This window comes from Simochromis diagramma, unplaced genomic scaffold, assembly GCF_900408965.1.
Source record: "Simochromis diagramma unplaced genomic scaffold, fSimDia1.1 OVJJ01000466.1, whole genome shotgun sequence".
Classification (NCBI taxonomy): Eukaryota; Metazoa; Chordata; class Actinopteri; order Cichliformes; family Cichlidae; genus Simochromis; species Simochromis diagramma.
In genome coordinates, this window is record NW_024387287.1 from 1,168,231 (window position 1) to 1,188,448 (window position 20,218).

Consider the following 20,218-nt stretch of genomic DNA (forward strand, 5'->3'; position numbering starts at 1 on the left):
GCGCTTCGATTCCTGAATCTAAACTGAAATTTCCAGATATCTCTTCGGAAAACATGAACTTCTTTCTTTACATCTAATCGAAAGAAATGTTTTCGAGTGAGATGACAAATATATATATATATATATATATATATATATATATATTTTTTTTTTTAAATGTATAAAATGCAGTGAAACCACTGCAAAACACAAAAGTCTGGGTAGTGAACTTATCGGACCAATGAAACGTTTCAGTCAGTTTAGTCCGTTTTGTTTATATCGCTCCACAGCAACAGCCATCCGTCCCACTGGTTGGCTGAGGAAAAGACAGGAAAAAGAGGAGAATAGAAAGACAAGACAAACAACAACAAGAGTGAATGGCATATGATTCTAAAGGAACAAAAAGGTGAACGGGATTATATGAGTATAGCATTTAATTAGAGTTAATCCGAGACCGTGCAGAGTGGGACGTGCAGATCAGCCTGTGGACACGGTTCAGTTCAGCTTCCAGATGTAAAATATCTGGCTGTAATCAGCCAGATATTTTCAGGCTGATTAACATTAGGGGAATTTATGCTGTATGAATAACTGTGAGCTGCTGCAGAGATTTACAGTTTCATAGAAAATATGATTCTGTATCCCAAACATTATATTTTAGAAATAGATCGATAGACTTGTGCCAGGTTAACCATGGCCATGTTATTAAATCAAATTTGAATAATTATTACCAATAAAACATCAAATAGTTGGCAGGAAAACCACGACTTCCTGTCCACCGAGATCACTTTCATAATAAAACCGCTGGAGCCTGTGCCATCGAAGAGACATGCAGCTTTAGTCGTGCCCCGCCGCTCGGGAGAGAGGCTGCGTACTACATCCCGCACAGGCCGGCGATCACAGAGCTACGAAAGGCAGAAACAGCTTTTACGGTAAAACTAACCTAATGTGTATTTTGGATTAAATGCGTTTTATTTGAATGAATACATTTATTTTTATCAGTATCTAAATTTTTTAAGGCCACAGATTAAGTGGACAATACTGTTGACTTGCGCTGACTTCTATCAGCTTCTATCATCTGCGGTGAATCAAATAACAGCAGCTCCAGCACAAGTCTCATGACGTCCTTGGACTTGATGAAAAAACAGTGTTTTGCATCTGGGACGCTGTCCTCAGCTTCTCTCAAAAGAAGGTTCATAAAGAACAGCAGAGTCGCTCCGGGGAGGCAACACGATGCGGGCAGCGAGTGTCAGCTGTGCAGGTGAGACAGAAAGTTAGGACACACCGAGAAAACCCCCCAAACACAGGCAGACATTTGGAATATATGGTTCTTTTAAAATTAAATAAATAAATACATTTTCCACATTTGCTGTAGATTCTGCTGACTGACTACTTGACAGATTGCAGTTAGGGCATGTTTATGTTGTCTTCATAATAATGACTAATTGGATAAGTTTGCATCTTATTTAGCGGAAAACAAGAGTTTGCTTAGTTTGTTTGCACTAAACAAAGAATATGAAGAGATTATCAGCTTTATTCACAGTACATCTAAATATTGGTGGACCTCTACACTCAACAACATTAAAGTTAAGGTTAATGTTTTCTGTCCTATAACATATAACTGTTTTGCACTGAGAAACTGCGACATCACACCAAGTAATTAAAAACTCGGTGAAAATCAAAAAAGTGACAACAAAAAGAAAAGTAATGTGGAAGTTGTGGAGGGATTTGGTCTGAGGCTTCCTACTAACGAGCTGGCAGTTTAGGTTGGCTAAAAAGGCTGAAGGGAGGTGCCTGGTGTACCTCATAAAGAGGCTTTCACTTAATTAAATCTACAAAATGCCACTCAGCACTATTCATTTGATAAAGTTAATAAATTCACAACCACAAGTTATATTGTCATGATAAAATAATAAAAACAAAAACTGAAGTAGCTCGTCTCCAGGCTTGTGTTCAGGTCAGGTGAATGACCTGAACACAAGCTTTTCAGATCATTCCCCTGCTTTTCTCTGCTTTTCTCTGAAAATCCATGATCAAGTTATAATAGGACTATACTGGGCACTCAAATGGGTCCAGACCAAAGAGTACACAGGAAGAAGGCAAATCTTCACTTTTCACTAGAATTTTTCTAATTTCTCCGATTCTACATTCTGTTAAATAATCTATTCCTGTCCTCCCTCACTTAAATAGGGAGGTGTTTTTAGGACTTTGTTTTAACATTATAAATAATTCAAGATCCATAAGACATACGCCTGACAGAAGTAAAAGCAGCCATCTCACCACAGAGTCAAATGATTTGGGGCAAGAATTGTGTCCCTATATCAGTCCTTGAGAAATAATAATAATAATATTTGACAATAGCACATAATAGGATCTATTGTTTTGTAACGATTCTACCACTAAATATAACAGTAATAAAGAATGCATCTGTACAATAACATATAGTGAGATTATTCCCACTAATATTAAAAATATCCAACAACAACATGTTGTATGATGTGTTGCAACAGTCCCAGCAAAATACATTTTTTTAAAAAAGGACTAAAACCCAGTTAAACGTCTGGTAGTGATGTCCTTTGGAATATTTGTAATGCAAATAATATGCACTTGCATATTCACCTGCCAAATAACATGGCCTGCTATGAGCTGTGTGGTTCAATTCTTGTTTTTTTTAATGTGTCACTTAGCACTAATTCGCATGTGTGCCAGCATAGTGGGCGCAATAACATTAAAGCTTAAAAATACAGAGTCTAGAAACCGGTATTTGTCTAAAAGGAACAAAAACAGTGCCTGTAATTAGCATTTAGACAGTACTTAGCATTGGGTAGTTAGTCTGAAGCACATTAAACAAACTGTATTCTTCTTTTGCAGATGTTCCATATTTTCCCATTCAGGCAGCAACCAGACTGTTCGTCGGATTCTGACAGCCTGCCTCCTCTCTTTCATGGCCCTGCTTGGATCTGTATTCATCGACGTCAACTCCAACTTTGACTTGCTGTACACTACAGAAGCAGCTTACAGCGAGCTGACTTCATGCAAGACTCTAACTCTCCTGCAACTTGTCAGTAAACTTCAAAAGACGAGACATTTATTTTCCAAAAAAGTAGGGAATGAGACAGCTGAGGCAAGTTTTCCTAAGATGCTTTTTCTCATCTTTGATAATCACTGTGACAAACTGGTGGGTCGAAGTAATGACATCGGGATTCCTTGCAGTACTGAGTTTCCTAGCTTTTGCAAAGAGCTAGTGAGGAGCATTCAAGGATTTTTAAATACTTCACAGGATACAAACATTACCAGTGAAAGTGGAATTCTTGCTTTCTCACTGGCTATTGAAAGACTTCTTGACGTCTGGTGTACAGTAGAAGATACTTTGGTAAAGGCCAAACAGAATTCTAATTGGAGAGATGTACTGTCTGCAAGACTGTTGGTCACATTTATTGAGCTCAACCACCAGTTGAGAGACTTTGGCCACATGCAAACTCCTACTGGCTTCCAGTTTAGATGGTCATACATTCTGAGCTACCTCAGCTTTGCCAGGGTTTTGACAGAGAAACTGAATGACTGTTGGCTAGAAAACATAGACCACGAGATAAACACTACGCTGGATGTTCAGCATTCCTATATTTTTGACACAAGTCAATGGCAGATCTCTGGCACAAGTACGGAACGTCTGTCTGGGTCTCACACTGGAATTCAAGCTCTGACAAACACTCAGCAGTGTTTATTTGATCGTGCAGTGTTGGCTCTCAGGGCGGGCTCTCGATCCATCTCTTCAGGCCTCAGTATGAGGATATGCCTGCTGGCCATGGCGTGCCTTATCTACCCTGTGGTGATGTTCTCTTTCAAACAGATGACAGAGTGGATACAAAACTATGCCCACAGTCTGAAGGAGAAAACACAAGACCTTAAGCACCAGAGGCAGCTGGCTGAAGATCTGCTTCACCAAATGCTGCCAAAGTCAGTTGCCAAACAGCTCCGCCAGCATAAACATGTTGAAGCTGAGAGCTACGAAAAGGTTGGTGCAAGAGGTAGCTATGACTATACCAGGTTATACAGTGAAGGATTGCTGGTGTTTAAATCCCCCTTCAAACCTGATTGGACCAATGGACCAGCCTTCCTTGCCTGTCATTGGAAACAAATTATACACCAGAACAGTTTCAAAATAAATTCTCCATCAGAAACTGTTTATGCAGTCAGGTTTTATTGTATCTTGTGTCATTTTAATTTGTACATTTTCTAATGAAATAAAATAAAAGTTAGAAATGTGCAACAGGAAAAACACAAAATAAGAAAATAAATCTGCAGAAATGAGGTAGGCTTTGTGTCTGAATCTTTAGTAGCTTTATAATTAGAAGAATCTGATTCTGAAAACCCCTAAATTTAAATACATCTCTGTGCTTGTCCTGCTAGACCTCAGTGCAGCGTTCGATACTGTTGACCATAATATCCTGTTAGAGCGATTAGAACATGCTGTAGGTATTACAGGTAATGCGCTGCAGTAGTTTGTATCATATCTATCTAATAGACTCCAGTTTGTTTATATAAATGGAGAGTCCTCTTGATAGGAAAGAGATTTTATATCTCTAAGAGTAATCTTTTACTAGTTTACAAAGATTGATGAAAAAAAAGCCTTCAGTATGGGCTCATTTCAACTTTTATTCCTCTGATGATGCAAAAACCTAAAATCTTAAATGCAAGTTGCAAGTTTGGCAAAGAAAGGGAAGACAACAACCTTTACCTTATACAATTGCCATTTGCTTTGATCATTTAACCAAACAAATCCAGAGCATATGCGGCTGTGAGAGCTGTGGGATGTTGCTGCGAGGGGGTTACTTCTGGAAGATCTGCAAACACACATACACAATGAATGTGTGTGTGTTTGCTGCCTTTGTTGCTATTGTTAGCATAATTGTCTATAATTGCCCTGTTGCATATTCATTGGAAGATAAAACATATCGTATGAGTGAAAATTGCATCTGGCTTTTTGAAGAGATTTGAAGCAGCTGTAGCAAAAAAGCCCTCTGAACAGGGCTGTGGGGCGATTACAGAATATGGCTTGATAGGGTAAATTTTAAACAAATTTCAAGTTCTAGAGTATTCTAGGAGGAAAATGTTATACCCCTTATTAATTTGTTTCAAACTAAATGAAAACGGAGAACACTTCAACTGAGAACAGGATAGAGATGCCAAAATAAAATATAAAGCCCTCTATGATATAGGACATAAGCTGTAATACCGCTTGTGGGCTAACCATGGGAAAAATCCTAGACTTTGAGCTGCAAGCTGACACATTGTACTCAGGTGACAAAAAGTCAGATATGAAAAAGACAAAGTGAGAGGTACTTGAAAATGTAACTCTGATATTTCAAGATATTATTACTGACTTTCTATATAAAGGACCATTGTTCAGGCTACAGGGGGGGCCCAGTGCCAAAACTGAAGGGTAGTATAAATAATTATCTCATCTTTTCTTTACAATCACCTACAAACTGCCTTGTTTTTGTTAGCTAAATGGACTGGGTCTTATATGTTACATTTCTACTCTGAGCATTTTGTACAACATGCCTCCTTCCTTAGTGACATCCTCTATGTAGCCGGTGTATCGGAAAAACTCAGGAGAGTCTTCTCCAAGCACAACATCCCAGTGTACTTCAGACCCAGCAACACACTCACACAAAAACTGGTTCATCCAAAAGAAAAACTCCTAAACACAAACATAACAATGTGGTGTATGCTGTACAGTGTACCGAGGAATGCCCAGACCTCTACATTGGAGAGACCAAACAGCCACTTCATAAACGCATGGCACAACACAGAAGAGTCACCTCCACGGGACAAGACTTGGTGGTCCATCTGCATCTAAAGGTCAAAGGTCACTCTTTCGAGGATGCCAATGCTCACATGTTGGACAGAGAAGACAGATGGTTTGAAAGAGGAGTGAAAGAAGCCATTTGACAGTATGTCCTCTGTGAGCGACCATCTTTGAACAGAGGCGGTGGCTTACGACACCAACTGTCTGCCATCTATAATCCAGTTTTGAGATCCCTTCCCAGACGCCTTAACGCCCACTCACACCCTGGGCCATCTGACCTCAGGAAATCACATGATAGGGTGGGGCTGGGTTTCACAATGAGCTCACCCGAAACCTTGGCTGATTGTGACCCACACCTGTTTTCACACCTCGGCTCGTATGCTTAGGTAGAGAATCATAGGGTATCCATTGTCCCTCTTGAGGAGACACTCCCATGGAGCTTAAATCTGGGACTCCCCACCATTTGACCCTAGAACTGAAGAAGCTTCTCGGATGAGAGGTGAAACGTCTTCAAGCAACCTAAAGAAGTCCAGACGCTTTTCTTTCCAAGCTCCTTATAGTACGATGACCTGGATGGGTCTTCTTCTGTTATGCTGGCTCCCCTAGGCATTTGCATTTTTGGAAAGTGAAAGGTATATTCAGTGAGTTTGAATTTGTAAACTTATGGCTAAATGCCTATAAATGCTATGCACTGATCCTTTAAAAAAAACAAACATCAAAGATTAAACTATCACTTGCTAGACATTTGGCATTTGCTTTCAGATAGCATGGTGGTGTGGTGGCACTGGTGCCTCATACTATAAGCTCCAGGGTTTGAATGCAGCCTGGGCCTTTCTATGTGGGGATTGGCGGTTCTCTCTGGGTACTCCAGCTTCCTCTTATCTGTCTCTTATAAAAGACATGTATGTCGTTATGTTAATTGGTGATTCTAAATCGACTGTAGGTATGTGGGTTTTTGTATATGTTTTATACTGCCATGTCCTCTATATAATGTTAAAAAAGAGGATTTTTAATGTCTTCAAGTGCATTTTCTTAAGCTATTGCCATAACAGTACCTTTATTTTAAAAATCAATGTCTTAGAGTCATATCCAGAATTTGCTGGAGAAAGACTGTAATTTTGCCTCCACACAACCCCACAGTGGATTTTAAATCAAAAAGTCAAGATGTGATGTAATTGAACCCAGGTAGGGGGATGGCCACAAGCCAGTGTAGTCCTAATGCCAGCCACAAGCCCAGATGCCCCTGTTTGAGTTTTTGCCAAATCAAACATGCACATCATCAACATTTCCGTACCCGACCGGTCAGGGCCTGGGTTGTGATATTGTTGGCTAGACAAAACTAGAGGTGAATGCATGTTCAGAACCGGTGAGAGAGAATGAAAGGCATGGAAGTGAATTAAAATGTCCTCGCCGGTCGACCTGCCCGTTGTGTCCATGTGCTTTGTTTTGTCTTGGCTCCCTTCCCGGTTCTCTATTTCCCTGTTTCTGTGTTTCTGTGTTTTGATGTGTGTGTTTCCGGAAGTCCAGTTTCAAGTGTCATTTGACCGGGAAGTATTCCCAGGCTGAAGTCGGCCACACTTGCTGCTCATCAGCCCTCGCCAGCTGGAGCTGATTGTCATCGTCAGCAGCCTCCCCATTTTAACTGTGTGACAGAGCTTCATTCGAAGCTGGATCAGTTGAGTTTACTCGTCAGTACATCCCCAGTTCGCTAGTGAAAACTTTGTGTTGGAAGAGTGCTGCGTTTGGGTTTGCTTCTTACCACAGACCTGACAGAATGATCCAGCCAGCAAAGGACCCAGTGGACTCGAGCCCTGTTCAGCGAGAGCTGTCACTTCAGGCAGATTTTTTGGATCGCCATAAGAAAATGCTGCAGCATATCTCAAAGGAACAGAATGTGCTCCTCCAGGTTGTTACCAAACTGAAATGTATGTTTCAACCTCACCATGGCAGAAAATGTTCCACCCTCTCTGCCTTCCTGCTGCCTGTCCTCTACCTCCCCTTCACCCTTTCCTTGGGAGCATCCGCTACTGGTGTCGGAAAAAATATTGACAGAGTTGGATAAAAGTGCAGGTTTTCTCATGCAATGTGCTTTTCAGACAGCAGAGTCAAGCCTATGCTTCAGACTGTGCCAAGGTTTCATTTGTGGTGGAACTGGTGACGGGGCGAGCGCTGAAATGAGCACAAGCAGTACCAAGGACTCACCCAGAGATCTCATATTAGAATTAGAATTAGAATTAGAATTCAACTTTATTGTCATTGCACATGCACAGGTACAGGGCAACGAAATGCAGTTTGCATCCATCCAGAAGTGCTTTAGTGATATAGATATATTACAATATATATTAGCAATAATATAGATATGTAAGTATATTACAGAAATGGGTCTATTATGGTATGTTATAATGTACACGGTATGAAGTATGTTGTGAATATTCTATAACTATAGGTATGTACAGGCTGTAGTGAGTACATGTACAGGATATGAACAGGATATAAATATGAAAAACTATACAGAATATGAAATAAATAACTTTACAGAAATCTGAGTTATACAGCTATACAGAAATGGGAACTATGCAAGTTGTAAACAGTTGTAGAGTTAAAAATTATTGTATGTACAGAATGATTATTTACACAGAGCTATACAGTAGTGCAGTTAAGATAAGTGAGGGTGTGGATAATTTCTATAGAGGCTATAAAGTGCTAGTGGTTGTGAGTGGTGGTTCAGTCCATGTTATTATTGTGTGTTTGAGGGTACGGTTGTCCATTGTGGGTGTGTGTATGTTCAGTCCATGTGTTAACGTGGGTCAGATGTCAGGAGGCAGAGTTCAGGAGTCTGACAGCTGTGGGGAAGAAGCTGTTCCGGTACCTGGTGGTCTTAGTCCGGAGGCTCCTGTAGCGCCTCCCAGAGGGCAGGAGGATGAAGAGTCCATGTGATGGGTGACTGGGGTCTCTGATAATTTTCCCAGCCCTTTTCAGACACCGCTTCCTGTAGATGTCTTTTATGGCAGGATGTGGTGCTCCAGCGAGGCGCTGGGCAGTTTTCACGACCCTCTGCAACGCCTTCCGGTCCGAGGCAGAGCAGTTCCCGTACCAGACTGTTATACAGTTGGTCAGGATGCTCTCGATGGTGCAGCGATAGAAGTTCACCAGGATGTCTGAGGACAGGTGGTTCTTCCTCAGAGTCCTCAAGAAGAAGAGGCGCTGGTGAGCCTTCTTGACCAGCTTGGAGCAGTTGGTCGTCCAGGTGAGATCCTCGGAGATGTGGACTCCCAGGAACTTGAAGCTGCTCACACGCTCCACAGCCGTCCCCTTAATGTGGATGGGTGGATGTGGGTCAGCATTCCTCCTGTAGTCCACGATGAGCTCCTTGGTCTTCTCGGTGTTAAGCAGCAGGTTGTTTCTGTCGCACCACTCAGCCAGACGATCCACCTCCTCCCTGTAGGCGGCCTCATCGTTGTCACTGATGAGGCCAATCACCGTGGTGTCATCTGCAAACTTAATGATGGTGTTGGAACCATCAGCAGGTCTGCAGTCGTGGGTGAAGAGGGAGTAGAGGAAAGGGCTCATCACACAGCCTTGTGGTACACCGGTGTTCATTGTGATTGTAGATGAGCAGCGGTTATCCAGCCGGACATGTTGGGGGCGGTTGGTCAGGAAGTCCAGTAACCATTTGCAGATGAGGGAACTGATGCCAAGGTCTGTCAGTTTCCTGATGAGTTGTGAGGGGTGGATTGTATTGAATGCTGAACTGAAGTCTATAAACAGCATTCTGGCGTATGTGTTGTTGTTGTCCAGTTGTGAGAGGACAGAGTGCAGTGCGATGGAGACTGCATCCTCTGTGCTCCTGTTCTGGCGGTATGCGAATTGGTGGGGGTCCAGGGTGGGGGGGAGACAGGATTTGAAGTGTGCTAGGACCAGCTGCTCTAAGCACTTAGTGATGATGGGGGTGAGTGCTACTGGGCGGTAGTCATTGAGGCAAGATGGGTTGGAGTTTTTGGGTATCGGGACGATGGAGGTGGATTTGAAGCAGGCCGGTACCACAGCGTGGGCCAAGGACAGATTGAATATGTCTGTGAGCACTCCTGCAAGCTCCCCAGAACACGCTCTGAGAACACGCCCGGGGATGCCATCGGGACCTGCAGCCTTGTGGACATTGATCCTGCTCAGCACCGCTCCTACATCGGTGGGGGAGAGAGTCAGAGGTTGGTGGTCTGGTGTCACGTCTGCTTTGGTTGTGGTTGTGGGGTTCCCTCGGTCAAAACGAGCATAAAAGTTGTTGAGCTCGTTGAGGAAGGAGACATCAGAGGATGCGGGGGAGGGTTTGTTGGTCCTGTAGTCTGTAATGGTCTGGAGTCCTTGCCACATGCGTCAGGGGTTGGAGTTGGAGAAGTGTTCTTCTACCTTCTTTTTGTAATGGTGTTTGGCTTTTTTGATGTCCTTCTTTAGATTAGCCCTGGCTGTACTGTAGGCGTGTGCATCTCCTGACCTAAAGGCAGTGTTGCGGGCCTTCAGGAGGAGATGAACATCCCGGTTCATCCAAGGCTTCTGGTTGGGGTACATGGTGATCCGTTTCTGGGTGGTGACACTGTCTGTGGTTTCGGAGATGTAATCCAGTACAGATGAGGCGTACTGGTCCAGGTCTGTGTGGGTGAACATATTCCAGTCTGTGTTTTTAAATCTGTCCTGGAGCACTGCGTCTGTCCCCTCTGGCCACACTTTAATTGTCCTCACAGCAGGTTTCACACGTTGGATGAGTGGTGAATACCTAGGTGTGAGGAACAGGGAGAGATGGTCCGATTGTCCAATGTGGGGGAGGGGTGTGGCTTTGTAGGCTCCAGCCAGGTTGGAATACACATGGTCTAAAGTCTTGTCCTCTGGTGTGGCAGGAGACATGTTGGTGGAATCTGGGGAGGACTGTCTTTAAGTTGGTGTGGTTGAAGTCGACAGCAACAATAAAAGCAGCCTCGGGGTGTTTATTCTGGTGTTTGTTAATGGCTGCAGAAAGTTCTTTCATGGCCAACCTAGCATTAGCGTCGGGGGGGATATACACGGCAGTGAGTATGATCGAAGTGAGTTCTCTGGGGAGATAATAAGGTCTGCATTTGACCATTAAAAACTCCGCATTAGGTGAGCAGTGACTCTCAGTAGTAGTGGAGTTCATGCACCAAGCATTGTTAATATAAATGCACAAACCTCCACCTCTGGTCTTGCCGGAGTCATCTGCTAGCCTGTCGGCTCGGTGTGTGTGGCGTCAAGCTAACTCGATAACATTGTCCGGGCAGCTGTTGTTCAACCATGTTTCGGTGAAAAACATGACATTTGAGTCCATAATCCGTCAGTTGTTAGTGATGGAGAGCCGTATCTCATCCATTTTGTTTGCCAGAGAACGGACATTGGCGAGGCAAATACTGGGTAAAGGCAGCCGGTGTGGTGTTAGCTTTAGCTTAGCCCGTAGCCCTCCGCGCCTACCTCGCCTTTGTTTACGATCTCGGCGCCGTCTGCGTGCACTTCCGCCCGGCCGGGGAGAGTGGGCAGCCTCCGGTGTCCTGGAGATCTCTGGGATGAGTCGGAGATCGGCGATAAAACTGTTGGAGTTATGAGTCCAGATGTCCAGAAGCTCTTGTCTGCTGTAGGTCAGCAACGCACAGCAATTCTGGACGAATAATCCGGTTAAAAGTAGATAAAAAACCGCTAAATAGCAGATTCTGGAGAGACACTGAGCCTCGCGTTGTTCACGCGCCGCCATCATAATAAGTGATGATATAATGACCTTTTGGATGATCATATGCATGAGTATGGAAAATGGACTGGTGGACCTCGGCAGGCTGGTAGAAGCTCGAGCCCTTGGAAAGGGTCTCTGTCTGCAGACCGGCGCTAGGTGGAACACGAGCAGGTAGACTGGTAGGAATAGCCAATGCAGTTGGGCCATGCCAAGCTGTCCTACCCTGATTGAAGAATAAGATAGATTGTAGGTGAAAAGAAGGGGCATTTTGCAGATTCCTGCCCCTCGCAGCTAAAAGATGCTGCCCATCAGTAGCTGTGGGGATACTGACAGGCCTGACTGAAAATGTGTTGACTCTAGGGCAGAACAACATTTTATCAATGAGACCCTCGCCAAGAGGTTGGGGCTTCCATTAATCTCCCTCTCTGAAACCTTGCAGGTTCAATTCAACTCAATTGTAGATCGTACAATTATACAACAGAAAAAAACCCAACAATCATATGACCCCCTACGAGCAAGCATCGTCATCAGCCTCCCTACTTAACTGTGTGGCTGAGCTTCAGTCGATGCCGGATCGTTGAGTTTACTTGTCATTAAAGCCCCTGTTCGCTAGTGAAAACTTTGTGTGCGCACTGCTTGCCCGATAGACTGATGTGTTTTTTTTCTCACTAAGATTTGGGAATGGAGTTTGTCATGGGGGCAGAGCCATTGTACAGAGAATTGAAGATTCACGATTCATGCCATGGACACAAGCACTGGGTGGAATTTGGGGAAATCACCACTGTGTTTGGGTCCGCTTCTTACTACAGACCTGACATAAAATGTAGGGAAATTGACTAGTAAAGGGATGAAAAAGTGTATTGATAAGATGTAAGGGGTACTTTTATCAGCTGATGAAGAAAATGAGCACAGATGGAGGTAATTTAGTGAATCGGGAAGTGCTGAAGGTTAGTAAGTGGGAAATGAAGGTAACTGTGAAGACAAAGGCAACCATAAGAAGAAATCAAGTGCATTGCTTATGGCAGCAAACTGAAGAAGCTGTTGGACAGATGAGTGGAGTCACCTGTAATGTAGAGGGCTTTTCAGGTGAGGCGTGTGCAATAGATATCCTGGAGGGAGAGAAAAGAAGCGCCCACGATCCTTTCGGATGTTCTCACTACTTGATGCAGCTTTTTGCAAGAGTCATACCACACAGTGATGCAGCTGGTGAGAATACTCTCAACAGTGCCTCTGTTGGCCATGCAGAGGGAGAAGGCAGCGGTGTCGCCCCGAGAGGTGGAGGAACTGGAGAACTGGACTGAGCGCCAGATACACCTGATATAGAGTCTGGCTGCTAAAGTCTGCTCCTGGCCGACACCACCGGTGTCCCTCGACTGCAGTGGAGTGGCTGATATCCGGACTGCTCCGGACTGCTGACCTCACCCCCATCCACAGATGGGAGGCGGTTGGTGACCGGCAGGTGCCTTCACCTGTTCCTGTTCCACAGAGGAGGGCAGTCGAGCAACCTCAGTTTCCACCACCTGCTCAGCCCAACCCATTGGACAGAGCACCAGAGGGACCTGGGGGTCAAGGTGCTGGACTGTGGTGCTTGACCTAAGCCAGCGGACAGCATGTGGGAGAGTCCCTTGCAGCCGGAGTCAGAGGTCGGCGGTGGCCAGAGCGCAGGAGGGACCTGCTGTAGTAGAGTTTGGGCTCTGCGCACCCACGGGACCTGCCTTGCGTCCGCTGGAGGGCAGCGTGCAGGACCCCACTGCACGCTGCCAAGCCGCAGGTGAGCCTCAGCCCATGTCTGCCACTGCTGTGCATTCCCAAAGACAGGAACACCGTTTTGTCGGGACCCATTTTTTCTTAGCCAGCAGTTTCAGGGATCCTTCAATGTGACCATGGACTACTATGGTTCCTGGTATCACTAACTCAATTAAACTGCTTGATTAAAAATACATTTTTTAACTAGCCAATACTAAGACTTTTTTCACGTTTTGCATTTTCTGTTCCAAATTACAGATCACACAAATAATTATTTATATATTCATGTTCAATCATTGACATAGCTTTCAATATACAAAAAAAAACAATCTAAACATTTCAAAAGCAATCTTCCAAATATAGGACAATGAAATTTCTATGCAGATCTGGAGATAGTCAAGCAGAAGACCAATGTTGATCTGCTATGGAGCTGCCAGGCAGGAGGAAAAGAGTAAGACCAAAGAGGAGGCTTGCCATGAAATCAGAATTAATGCCTCAGGAAATTATGTGGTTACAGTTGCTCCCAGACAATAAGAACAGTAACAAACTGAACTAAATTAAATAATACAATATATTCCAAAGTTACAAAATATAAGAAATAGCTCTAATATATACAAATAGCTCATATACACAAATAGCTCTTCACAATAGCTTGTGAATATCGAGAATATTACAGGAAAGAAAGATACGAAGAGGGTTGGTGTGTCACAGGTAGTATAAGATGGAGGGAGATGCTCCACTGTGGTGACGCCAAAAGGGAACAGCCAAAAGATGACCCAGAAGAAGAAGAAGAGGCTTTTCAGGCTCAAAGAGATGTTAGTGAGGGAGGACATTATTAGGCTAAAATAACAAACTTAACATATCAGAGAGGGAAGAATATAGAAGTTGACAAATCATGCGCTGTCAAATCATATGTAAAATAATTGTAAGTAAACAAAAGAGGAAACAGTCGTCAGTTAGTCTCAATGTCATGTTATCGTATTACCATGAAAATTAATTGGCAGAAGAAAGATCACTGGGAGCAAACAGTTCTCTAAATGACCCTAATACAATGAGCGATAGTCAGAAACACCAGTATAATTCATATGGTTATTTAAAACGTACAGCTTCTTGTTCACACATACAGTACATACCTCATACCTCAGCAGTATTGAGTGGACTGGACAGCTAAGCAGCACACATGTGGTGGTGTAGGACACCAGTCCTGGCTGAGTCATCCTGGCTAGTCCCAGTCCTATTACCTACATTTACCTGGCCAACACTGTCCTCTTGTGAGAATTCAGAACAAGCCCCAAAGATCACAGAAGACATAAACAAAAAGAGAAAGCTTAGAAAACATCTTTAAAAAAAACCCTGCCCTACTGTTTTGAAAAAAAAAAAAAAAAAAATCTTCCTGTGCCTTTTGGGTGCTACCGCAGGTGCCTTTGACACACCATTTGGTCAACATTGTTGTGTTTGTTGGGGAGAAAACTTACAAACATACAGTACAGCACTTCAGAGTCACACTGCTAGCGAACAAAGATTTATGTAAATTTGACAAGCTGAACGCATTCTGTACTGTACAGGAGACACGGCACAAGATTGATTGGCTGTAGACCATTGTCAATCAGGACGCAGAACACAATGCACTGTAAAAAAAAAAAAAAAAAAAAAAAAAAGCATGGAAAATTGCACCTAAAAAAACAGCGAGGCCGCGAAAGGCTGCATTATAGCGAGGAACCACTGTACACTAAAGTGTCCCCTGTCACCTCACACTCTGGTGTTTTCCATTTATTTATTTATTAGCATGAACTGGAGACTTGACTGTTCATTTTGTATGCTCTATGCTGATTGTCCTTACAGACTATAAGCTGTAAGGACAATTTAATAAAAGTTACAACTTCAGAAAGACAATTTGCACAATCAGTGGATACATTTTGGATGTTCTATTTGAATTTAGGACATTTCAAATCACAGTATTAATACATCCAAAATTGTAGTGGATTAATGTAATTTGGGGGTTACTAAAGCCAGACTGAAAAACTGGAAGTTAGTCTAGAGCTATACAAGCATATTAATAAATACGGGAAGCCAGACAGAAAAGAGGAACTTGTACCATATTAGGAGCTGTTGAAACTGTGTGACGTGTAAAGTACCAAAATAACACCTATATGAGACACATTTTATGATTCTAATGTTAGAGATTCTGCAATTGGCGTTGTGCAAGGCTCTCTCTTCTGGAAGATGATTGAATTAAATATAAAATGTTTTGACCACTCTGAGTTGGGTTTTATCTGTTCTATTATGGGGATCAAAGAATCAGGTTTTAATAATACCCATTTTGTAAGCACTTCCAGGAGTGCAGTTCATCTCAACATCACATATAGCGATATATAGAGTATGTATATATTAAAAAAAAAAAATTCCCCACTCGCCCCATGCAGGCGGTCAATCCTTCAAGCTCGGGTCCTCTACCAGAGGCCTGGGAGCTTGAGGGTCCTGCGCAGTATCTTAGCTGTTCCTAGGACTGCGCTCTTCTGGACAGAGATCTCCGATGTTGTTCCCGGGATCTGCTGGAGCCACTCGCCTAGCTTGGGAGTCACCGCACCTAGTGCTGTCATTCGGAAACGCTACATCGATCACTACGGCTGTCTTCTTCTGTTTGTCTACCACCACTATGTCCGGTTGGTTAGCCACCACCATTTTGTCCGTCTGTATCTGGAAGTCCCACAGGATCTTAGCTCGGTCATTCTCCACCACCCTTGGGGGCGTCTCCCATTTTGACCTTGGGACTTCCAGGTTATACTCGGCACAGATGTTCCTGTATACTATGCCAGCCACTTGGTTATAGCATTCCATGTATGCCTTGCCTGCTAGCATCTTGCACCCTGCTGTTATGTGCTGGATTGTCTCTGGGGCATCTTTACACAGCCTGCACCTGGGGTCTTGCCTGGTGTGACAGACCCCAGCCTCAATGGATCTTGTGCTTAGTGCTTGTTCCTGTGCTGCCATGATTAGTGCTTCCGTGCTGTCTTTCAGTCCAGCTTTGTCCAGCCCCACTCATGTATTGACCCATGTGCCTGTTCATCTTAGCCGATATGATGCCTGACAGGAGCTTCCATGTAGTACTGAGGCAGGTTATTGGTCGGTAGTTGGATGGGACCCGTCCCTTCTTGGGGTCCTTGAGGATCAGGACCGTTCGACCTTCGGTTAGCCATTCCGGGTGTCTCTCGTTAACTAGCAGCTGGTTCATTTGTGCTGCCAGACGCTCGTGGAGTGCAGTCAGCTTCTCCAGTAGGCGTGAACCATGTCGGGCCCTGGTGCTGTCCAACTCTTCATACTGGAGACCCTTTCTTGGATATCTGCCACTGTGATGGTTACTGGACCCTGTTCAGGGAGGTCGCTATGGTCTGCCCTCAGATCCACTAGCCACTGAGCATTGCCGTTATGGGTTGCGTCCTCCTCCCATATGCTCTTCCAGTATTGCTCCGTCTCCAGCCTTGGTGGTGCTGTTCTCATATTGTTCCCTTGCCACTGAGAGTACACTTTTGCTGGTTCTGTGGAGAACAGCTGGTTTATTCTCCTGCCTTCTATCTCTCTGGTGTACCTCCTCAAACGGCTGGCCAAGGCTGTGAGTCTTTGCTTGGCAGTTTCCAAGGCCTCAGGTATGGACAGTTGGCTGGATTTCTTATGCACCTTCTTTGCCGCACCTTTCTGCAACTCCGTTAGTTGGCTAACCTCCCTCCGTGCTACTTTGATCTTGCCCTCTAGCCTCCTTCTCCATGGAGGGTACTGCCCCTTGTGGCTGTTCAACTTGTAGCCAAGCATCTCACTGGTCACTGCTGCTGTATTGTAGATCTCGGGTAGGGGTGATGATATCTCCCCCCTGATCTGGCGTCCTGACTCCTCCTTGCCGTAGCATTTGTGTTGTACCTCGTCAATTCTCTAGCTGTGATAGCAGTCCCTTCTTTCGAATGTTGGAACACTGAGCTACTAGTTGTTTCACTGTCATTGTGGATGTTGGTTATCGAAGAATCCATAGGTCCCTCATCCTATTCGTGTAGCCCCTTCCGCCAGGGTTACTTGCATAGTAGCATTCCAACAATGCCCTGTTTTCGTCTCTTGCCCACCGATGCCTTCTTGTTCCAGTAGCCCACTTGTCGTCAGGGTGCCCTGGTTCCTCAACACCTGACGCGGACCTTGTTGATCCGGGCGACGTCTTCATATTTATCTGTCTCGCTCATGTCTGCGGTAGGCTTGCTTAGCATAGGGGGTCTAGCCTTAGGACCCTTACTGGATACAAACGCCCCAGGCAGGAATCGAACCTGCGATCCTCTGCTCCAAAGGCGTGTAGTCTAACCACTACGCTATATACAGTGGGGCAAAAAAGTATTTAGTCAGCCACCGATTGTGCAAGTTCCCCCACTTAAAATGATGACAGAGGTCAGTAATTTGCACCAGAGGTACACTTCAACTGTGAGAGACAGAATGTGAAAAAAAAATCCATGAATTCACATGGTAGGATTTGTAAAGAATTTATTCGTAAATTAGGGTGGAAAATAAGTATTTGGTCACCTCAAACAAGGAAAATCTCTGGCTCTCACAGACCTGTAACGTCTTCTGTAAGAAGCTTTTCTGTCCCCCACTCGTTACCTGTATGAATGGCACCTGTTTGAACTCATCATCTGTATAAAAGACACCTGTCCACAGCCTCAAACAGTCAGACTCCAAACTCCGCCATGGCCAAGACCAAAGAGCTTTTGAAGGACACCAGGAAAAGTATTGTAGACCTGCACCAGACTGGGAAGAGTGAATCTACAATAGGCAAGCAGCTTGGTGTGAAAAAATCAACTGTGGGAGCAATCATCAGAAAATGGAAGACATACAAGACCACTGATAATCTCCCTCGATCTGGGGCTCCACGCAAGATCTCATCCCGTGGGGTCAAAATGATCATGAGAACGGTGAGCAAAGATCCCAGAACCACACGGGGGGACCTGGTGAATGACCTGCAGAGAGCTGGGACCAAAGTAACAAAGGTCACCATCAGTAACACACTACAACGGCAGGGAATCAAATCCTGCAGTGCCAGACGTGTTCCGCTGCTGAAGCCAGTGCATGTCCAGGCCCGTCTGAAGTTTGCCAGAGAGCACATGGATGATACAGCAGAGGATTGGGAGAATGTCATGTGGTCAGATGAAACCAAAGTAGAACTTTTTGGTATAAACTCAACTCGTCGTGTTTGGAGGAAGAAGAATACTGAGTTGCATCCCAAGAACACCATACCTACTGTCAAGCATGGGGGTGGAAACATCATGCTATGGGGCTGTTTTTCTGCCAAGGGGACAGGACGACTGATCCGTGTTAAGGACAGAATGAATGGGGCCATGTATCGTGAGATTTTGAGCCAAAACCTCCTTCCATCAGTGAGAACTTTGAAGATGAAATGAGGCTGGGTCTTCCAACATGACAATGATCCAAAACACACCGCCCGGGCAACAAAGGAGTGGCTCCATAAGAAGCATTTGAAAGTCCTGGAGTGGCCTAGCCAGTCTCCAGACCTCAACCCCATAGAAAATCTGTGGCAGGAGTTGAAAGTCCGTGTTGCTCGGCGACAGCCCCAAAACATCACTGCTCTCGAGAAGATCTGCATGGAGGAATGGGCCAAAATACCAGCTACTGTGTGTGCAAACCTGGTAAAGACCTATAGTAGACGTTTGACCTCTGTTATTGCCAACAAAGGTTATGTTACAAAGTATTGAGTTGTATTTTTGTTATTGACCAAATACTTATTTTCCACCCTGATTTACGAATAAATTCTTTACAAATCCTACCATGTGGATTCATGGATTTTTTTTTTCACATTCTGTCTCTCACAGTTGAAGTGTACCTCTGGTGCAAATTACTGACCTCTGTCATCATTTTAAGTGGGGGAACTTGCACAATCGGTGGCTGACTAAATACTTTTTTGCCCCACTGTATATATATATATATATATATATATATATAATATTAGGGGTGCAACGATATTCGTATCGATATTGAACCGTTCGATACAGTGCTTTCGGTTCGGTACGCATATGTATCGAACAATACAACATTTGTAATTTATTTTATCAACTTTCCTTCTGACGATGCTGTCTGTGTTGAGCGCTCAGTGAATCTGCGTTCGACTACTCCGCCTAGGCTGCACTGTCGAGCGCAGATCCACTGAGCGCTCAACACAGACAGCATAGTCAGAAGGAAGAGCACAGGGCAAGCTAGCGAGACAGAAGTTAAGCTCTCCTTGCAAGATGGACCTCCCCCACTCTCATTCAGATCTGGCGTTTGGAATTATTTTGGTTTTCATGTGACGTATGACCCTGAAGGTAAGCAAGTCATGGACTAAAGTAAAACAGTATGTTGGATGTGCCACGCAATGCTCAATTACATGGGTGGGAACTAGTGTGTTAGCGCAGTTAGCTCGTTAACGTGTTGGCCGTCTAGCCCCATGCACGGGGCGATCGGCGGTAGCTCGTTAACGGAGATTTGCCGTGTTGTGGCGTTAAGGTCATTTCAACGAGATTAACCTGAAAGCACTAGTGGGAACACAACGAATATGACTGCACATTTACGCCGACATCATCCTAGTGCAAAGACAAAAACAAGCATGCTACTAACTTTAGCCGAGTCATTTAGACAGCTGTTAGCACATGATTCTCCTTATGCTGCTGAGAATATAGCCCAGAAGAAGCGGATAGTATAGCTTTTATTTTGGAAAGAGACATTTCTCTGTAATAAACTCTCTTTTCCAAAGATGAGTAATTCCTCAATCAGATACAGGGCTCGCAAAATCGCTAGCCCGACGTCCTGGGGCTAGCGATTTTTTTCAGACGGGCTACCCTGCCCGTCGGGCTATTGTAGGAAGGAAAAATATATGTCAATGCTTTTGCATTCTTTCAGAAATGTAGCTGGGTAATTATGTCATTGGCATCGGTGAG

At 44.3% G+C, this 20,218-nt stretch overlaps 1 protein-coding gene across 1 annotated transcript in view; it reads left to right on the plus strand.

The window, feature by feature from the left end:
* The first annotated feature begins 185 nt into the window (after window positions 1–185).
* LOC120716243 overlaps window positions 186–20,218 on the plus strand; it is a 39,417-nt gene continuing 19,384 nt past the window's right edge. The window contains exons 1-2 of the mRNA XM_040003696.1: window positions 186–1,237; window positions 2,848–3,991. Of these exons, the coding sequence (XP_039859630.1) occupies window positions 1,095–1,237; window positions 2,848–3,991 (1,287 nt within the window). The 5' untranslated portion in view covers window positions 186–1,094. The remainder of the gene's footprint in view (window positions 1,238–2,847; window positions 3,992–20,218) is intronic.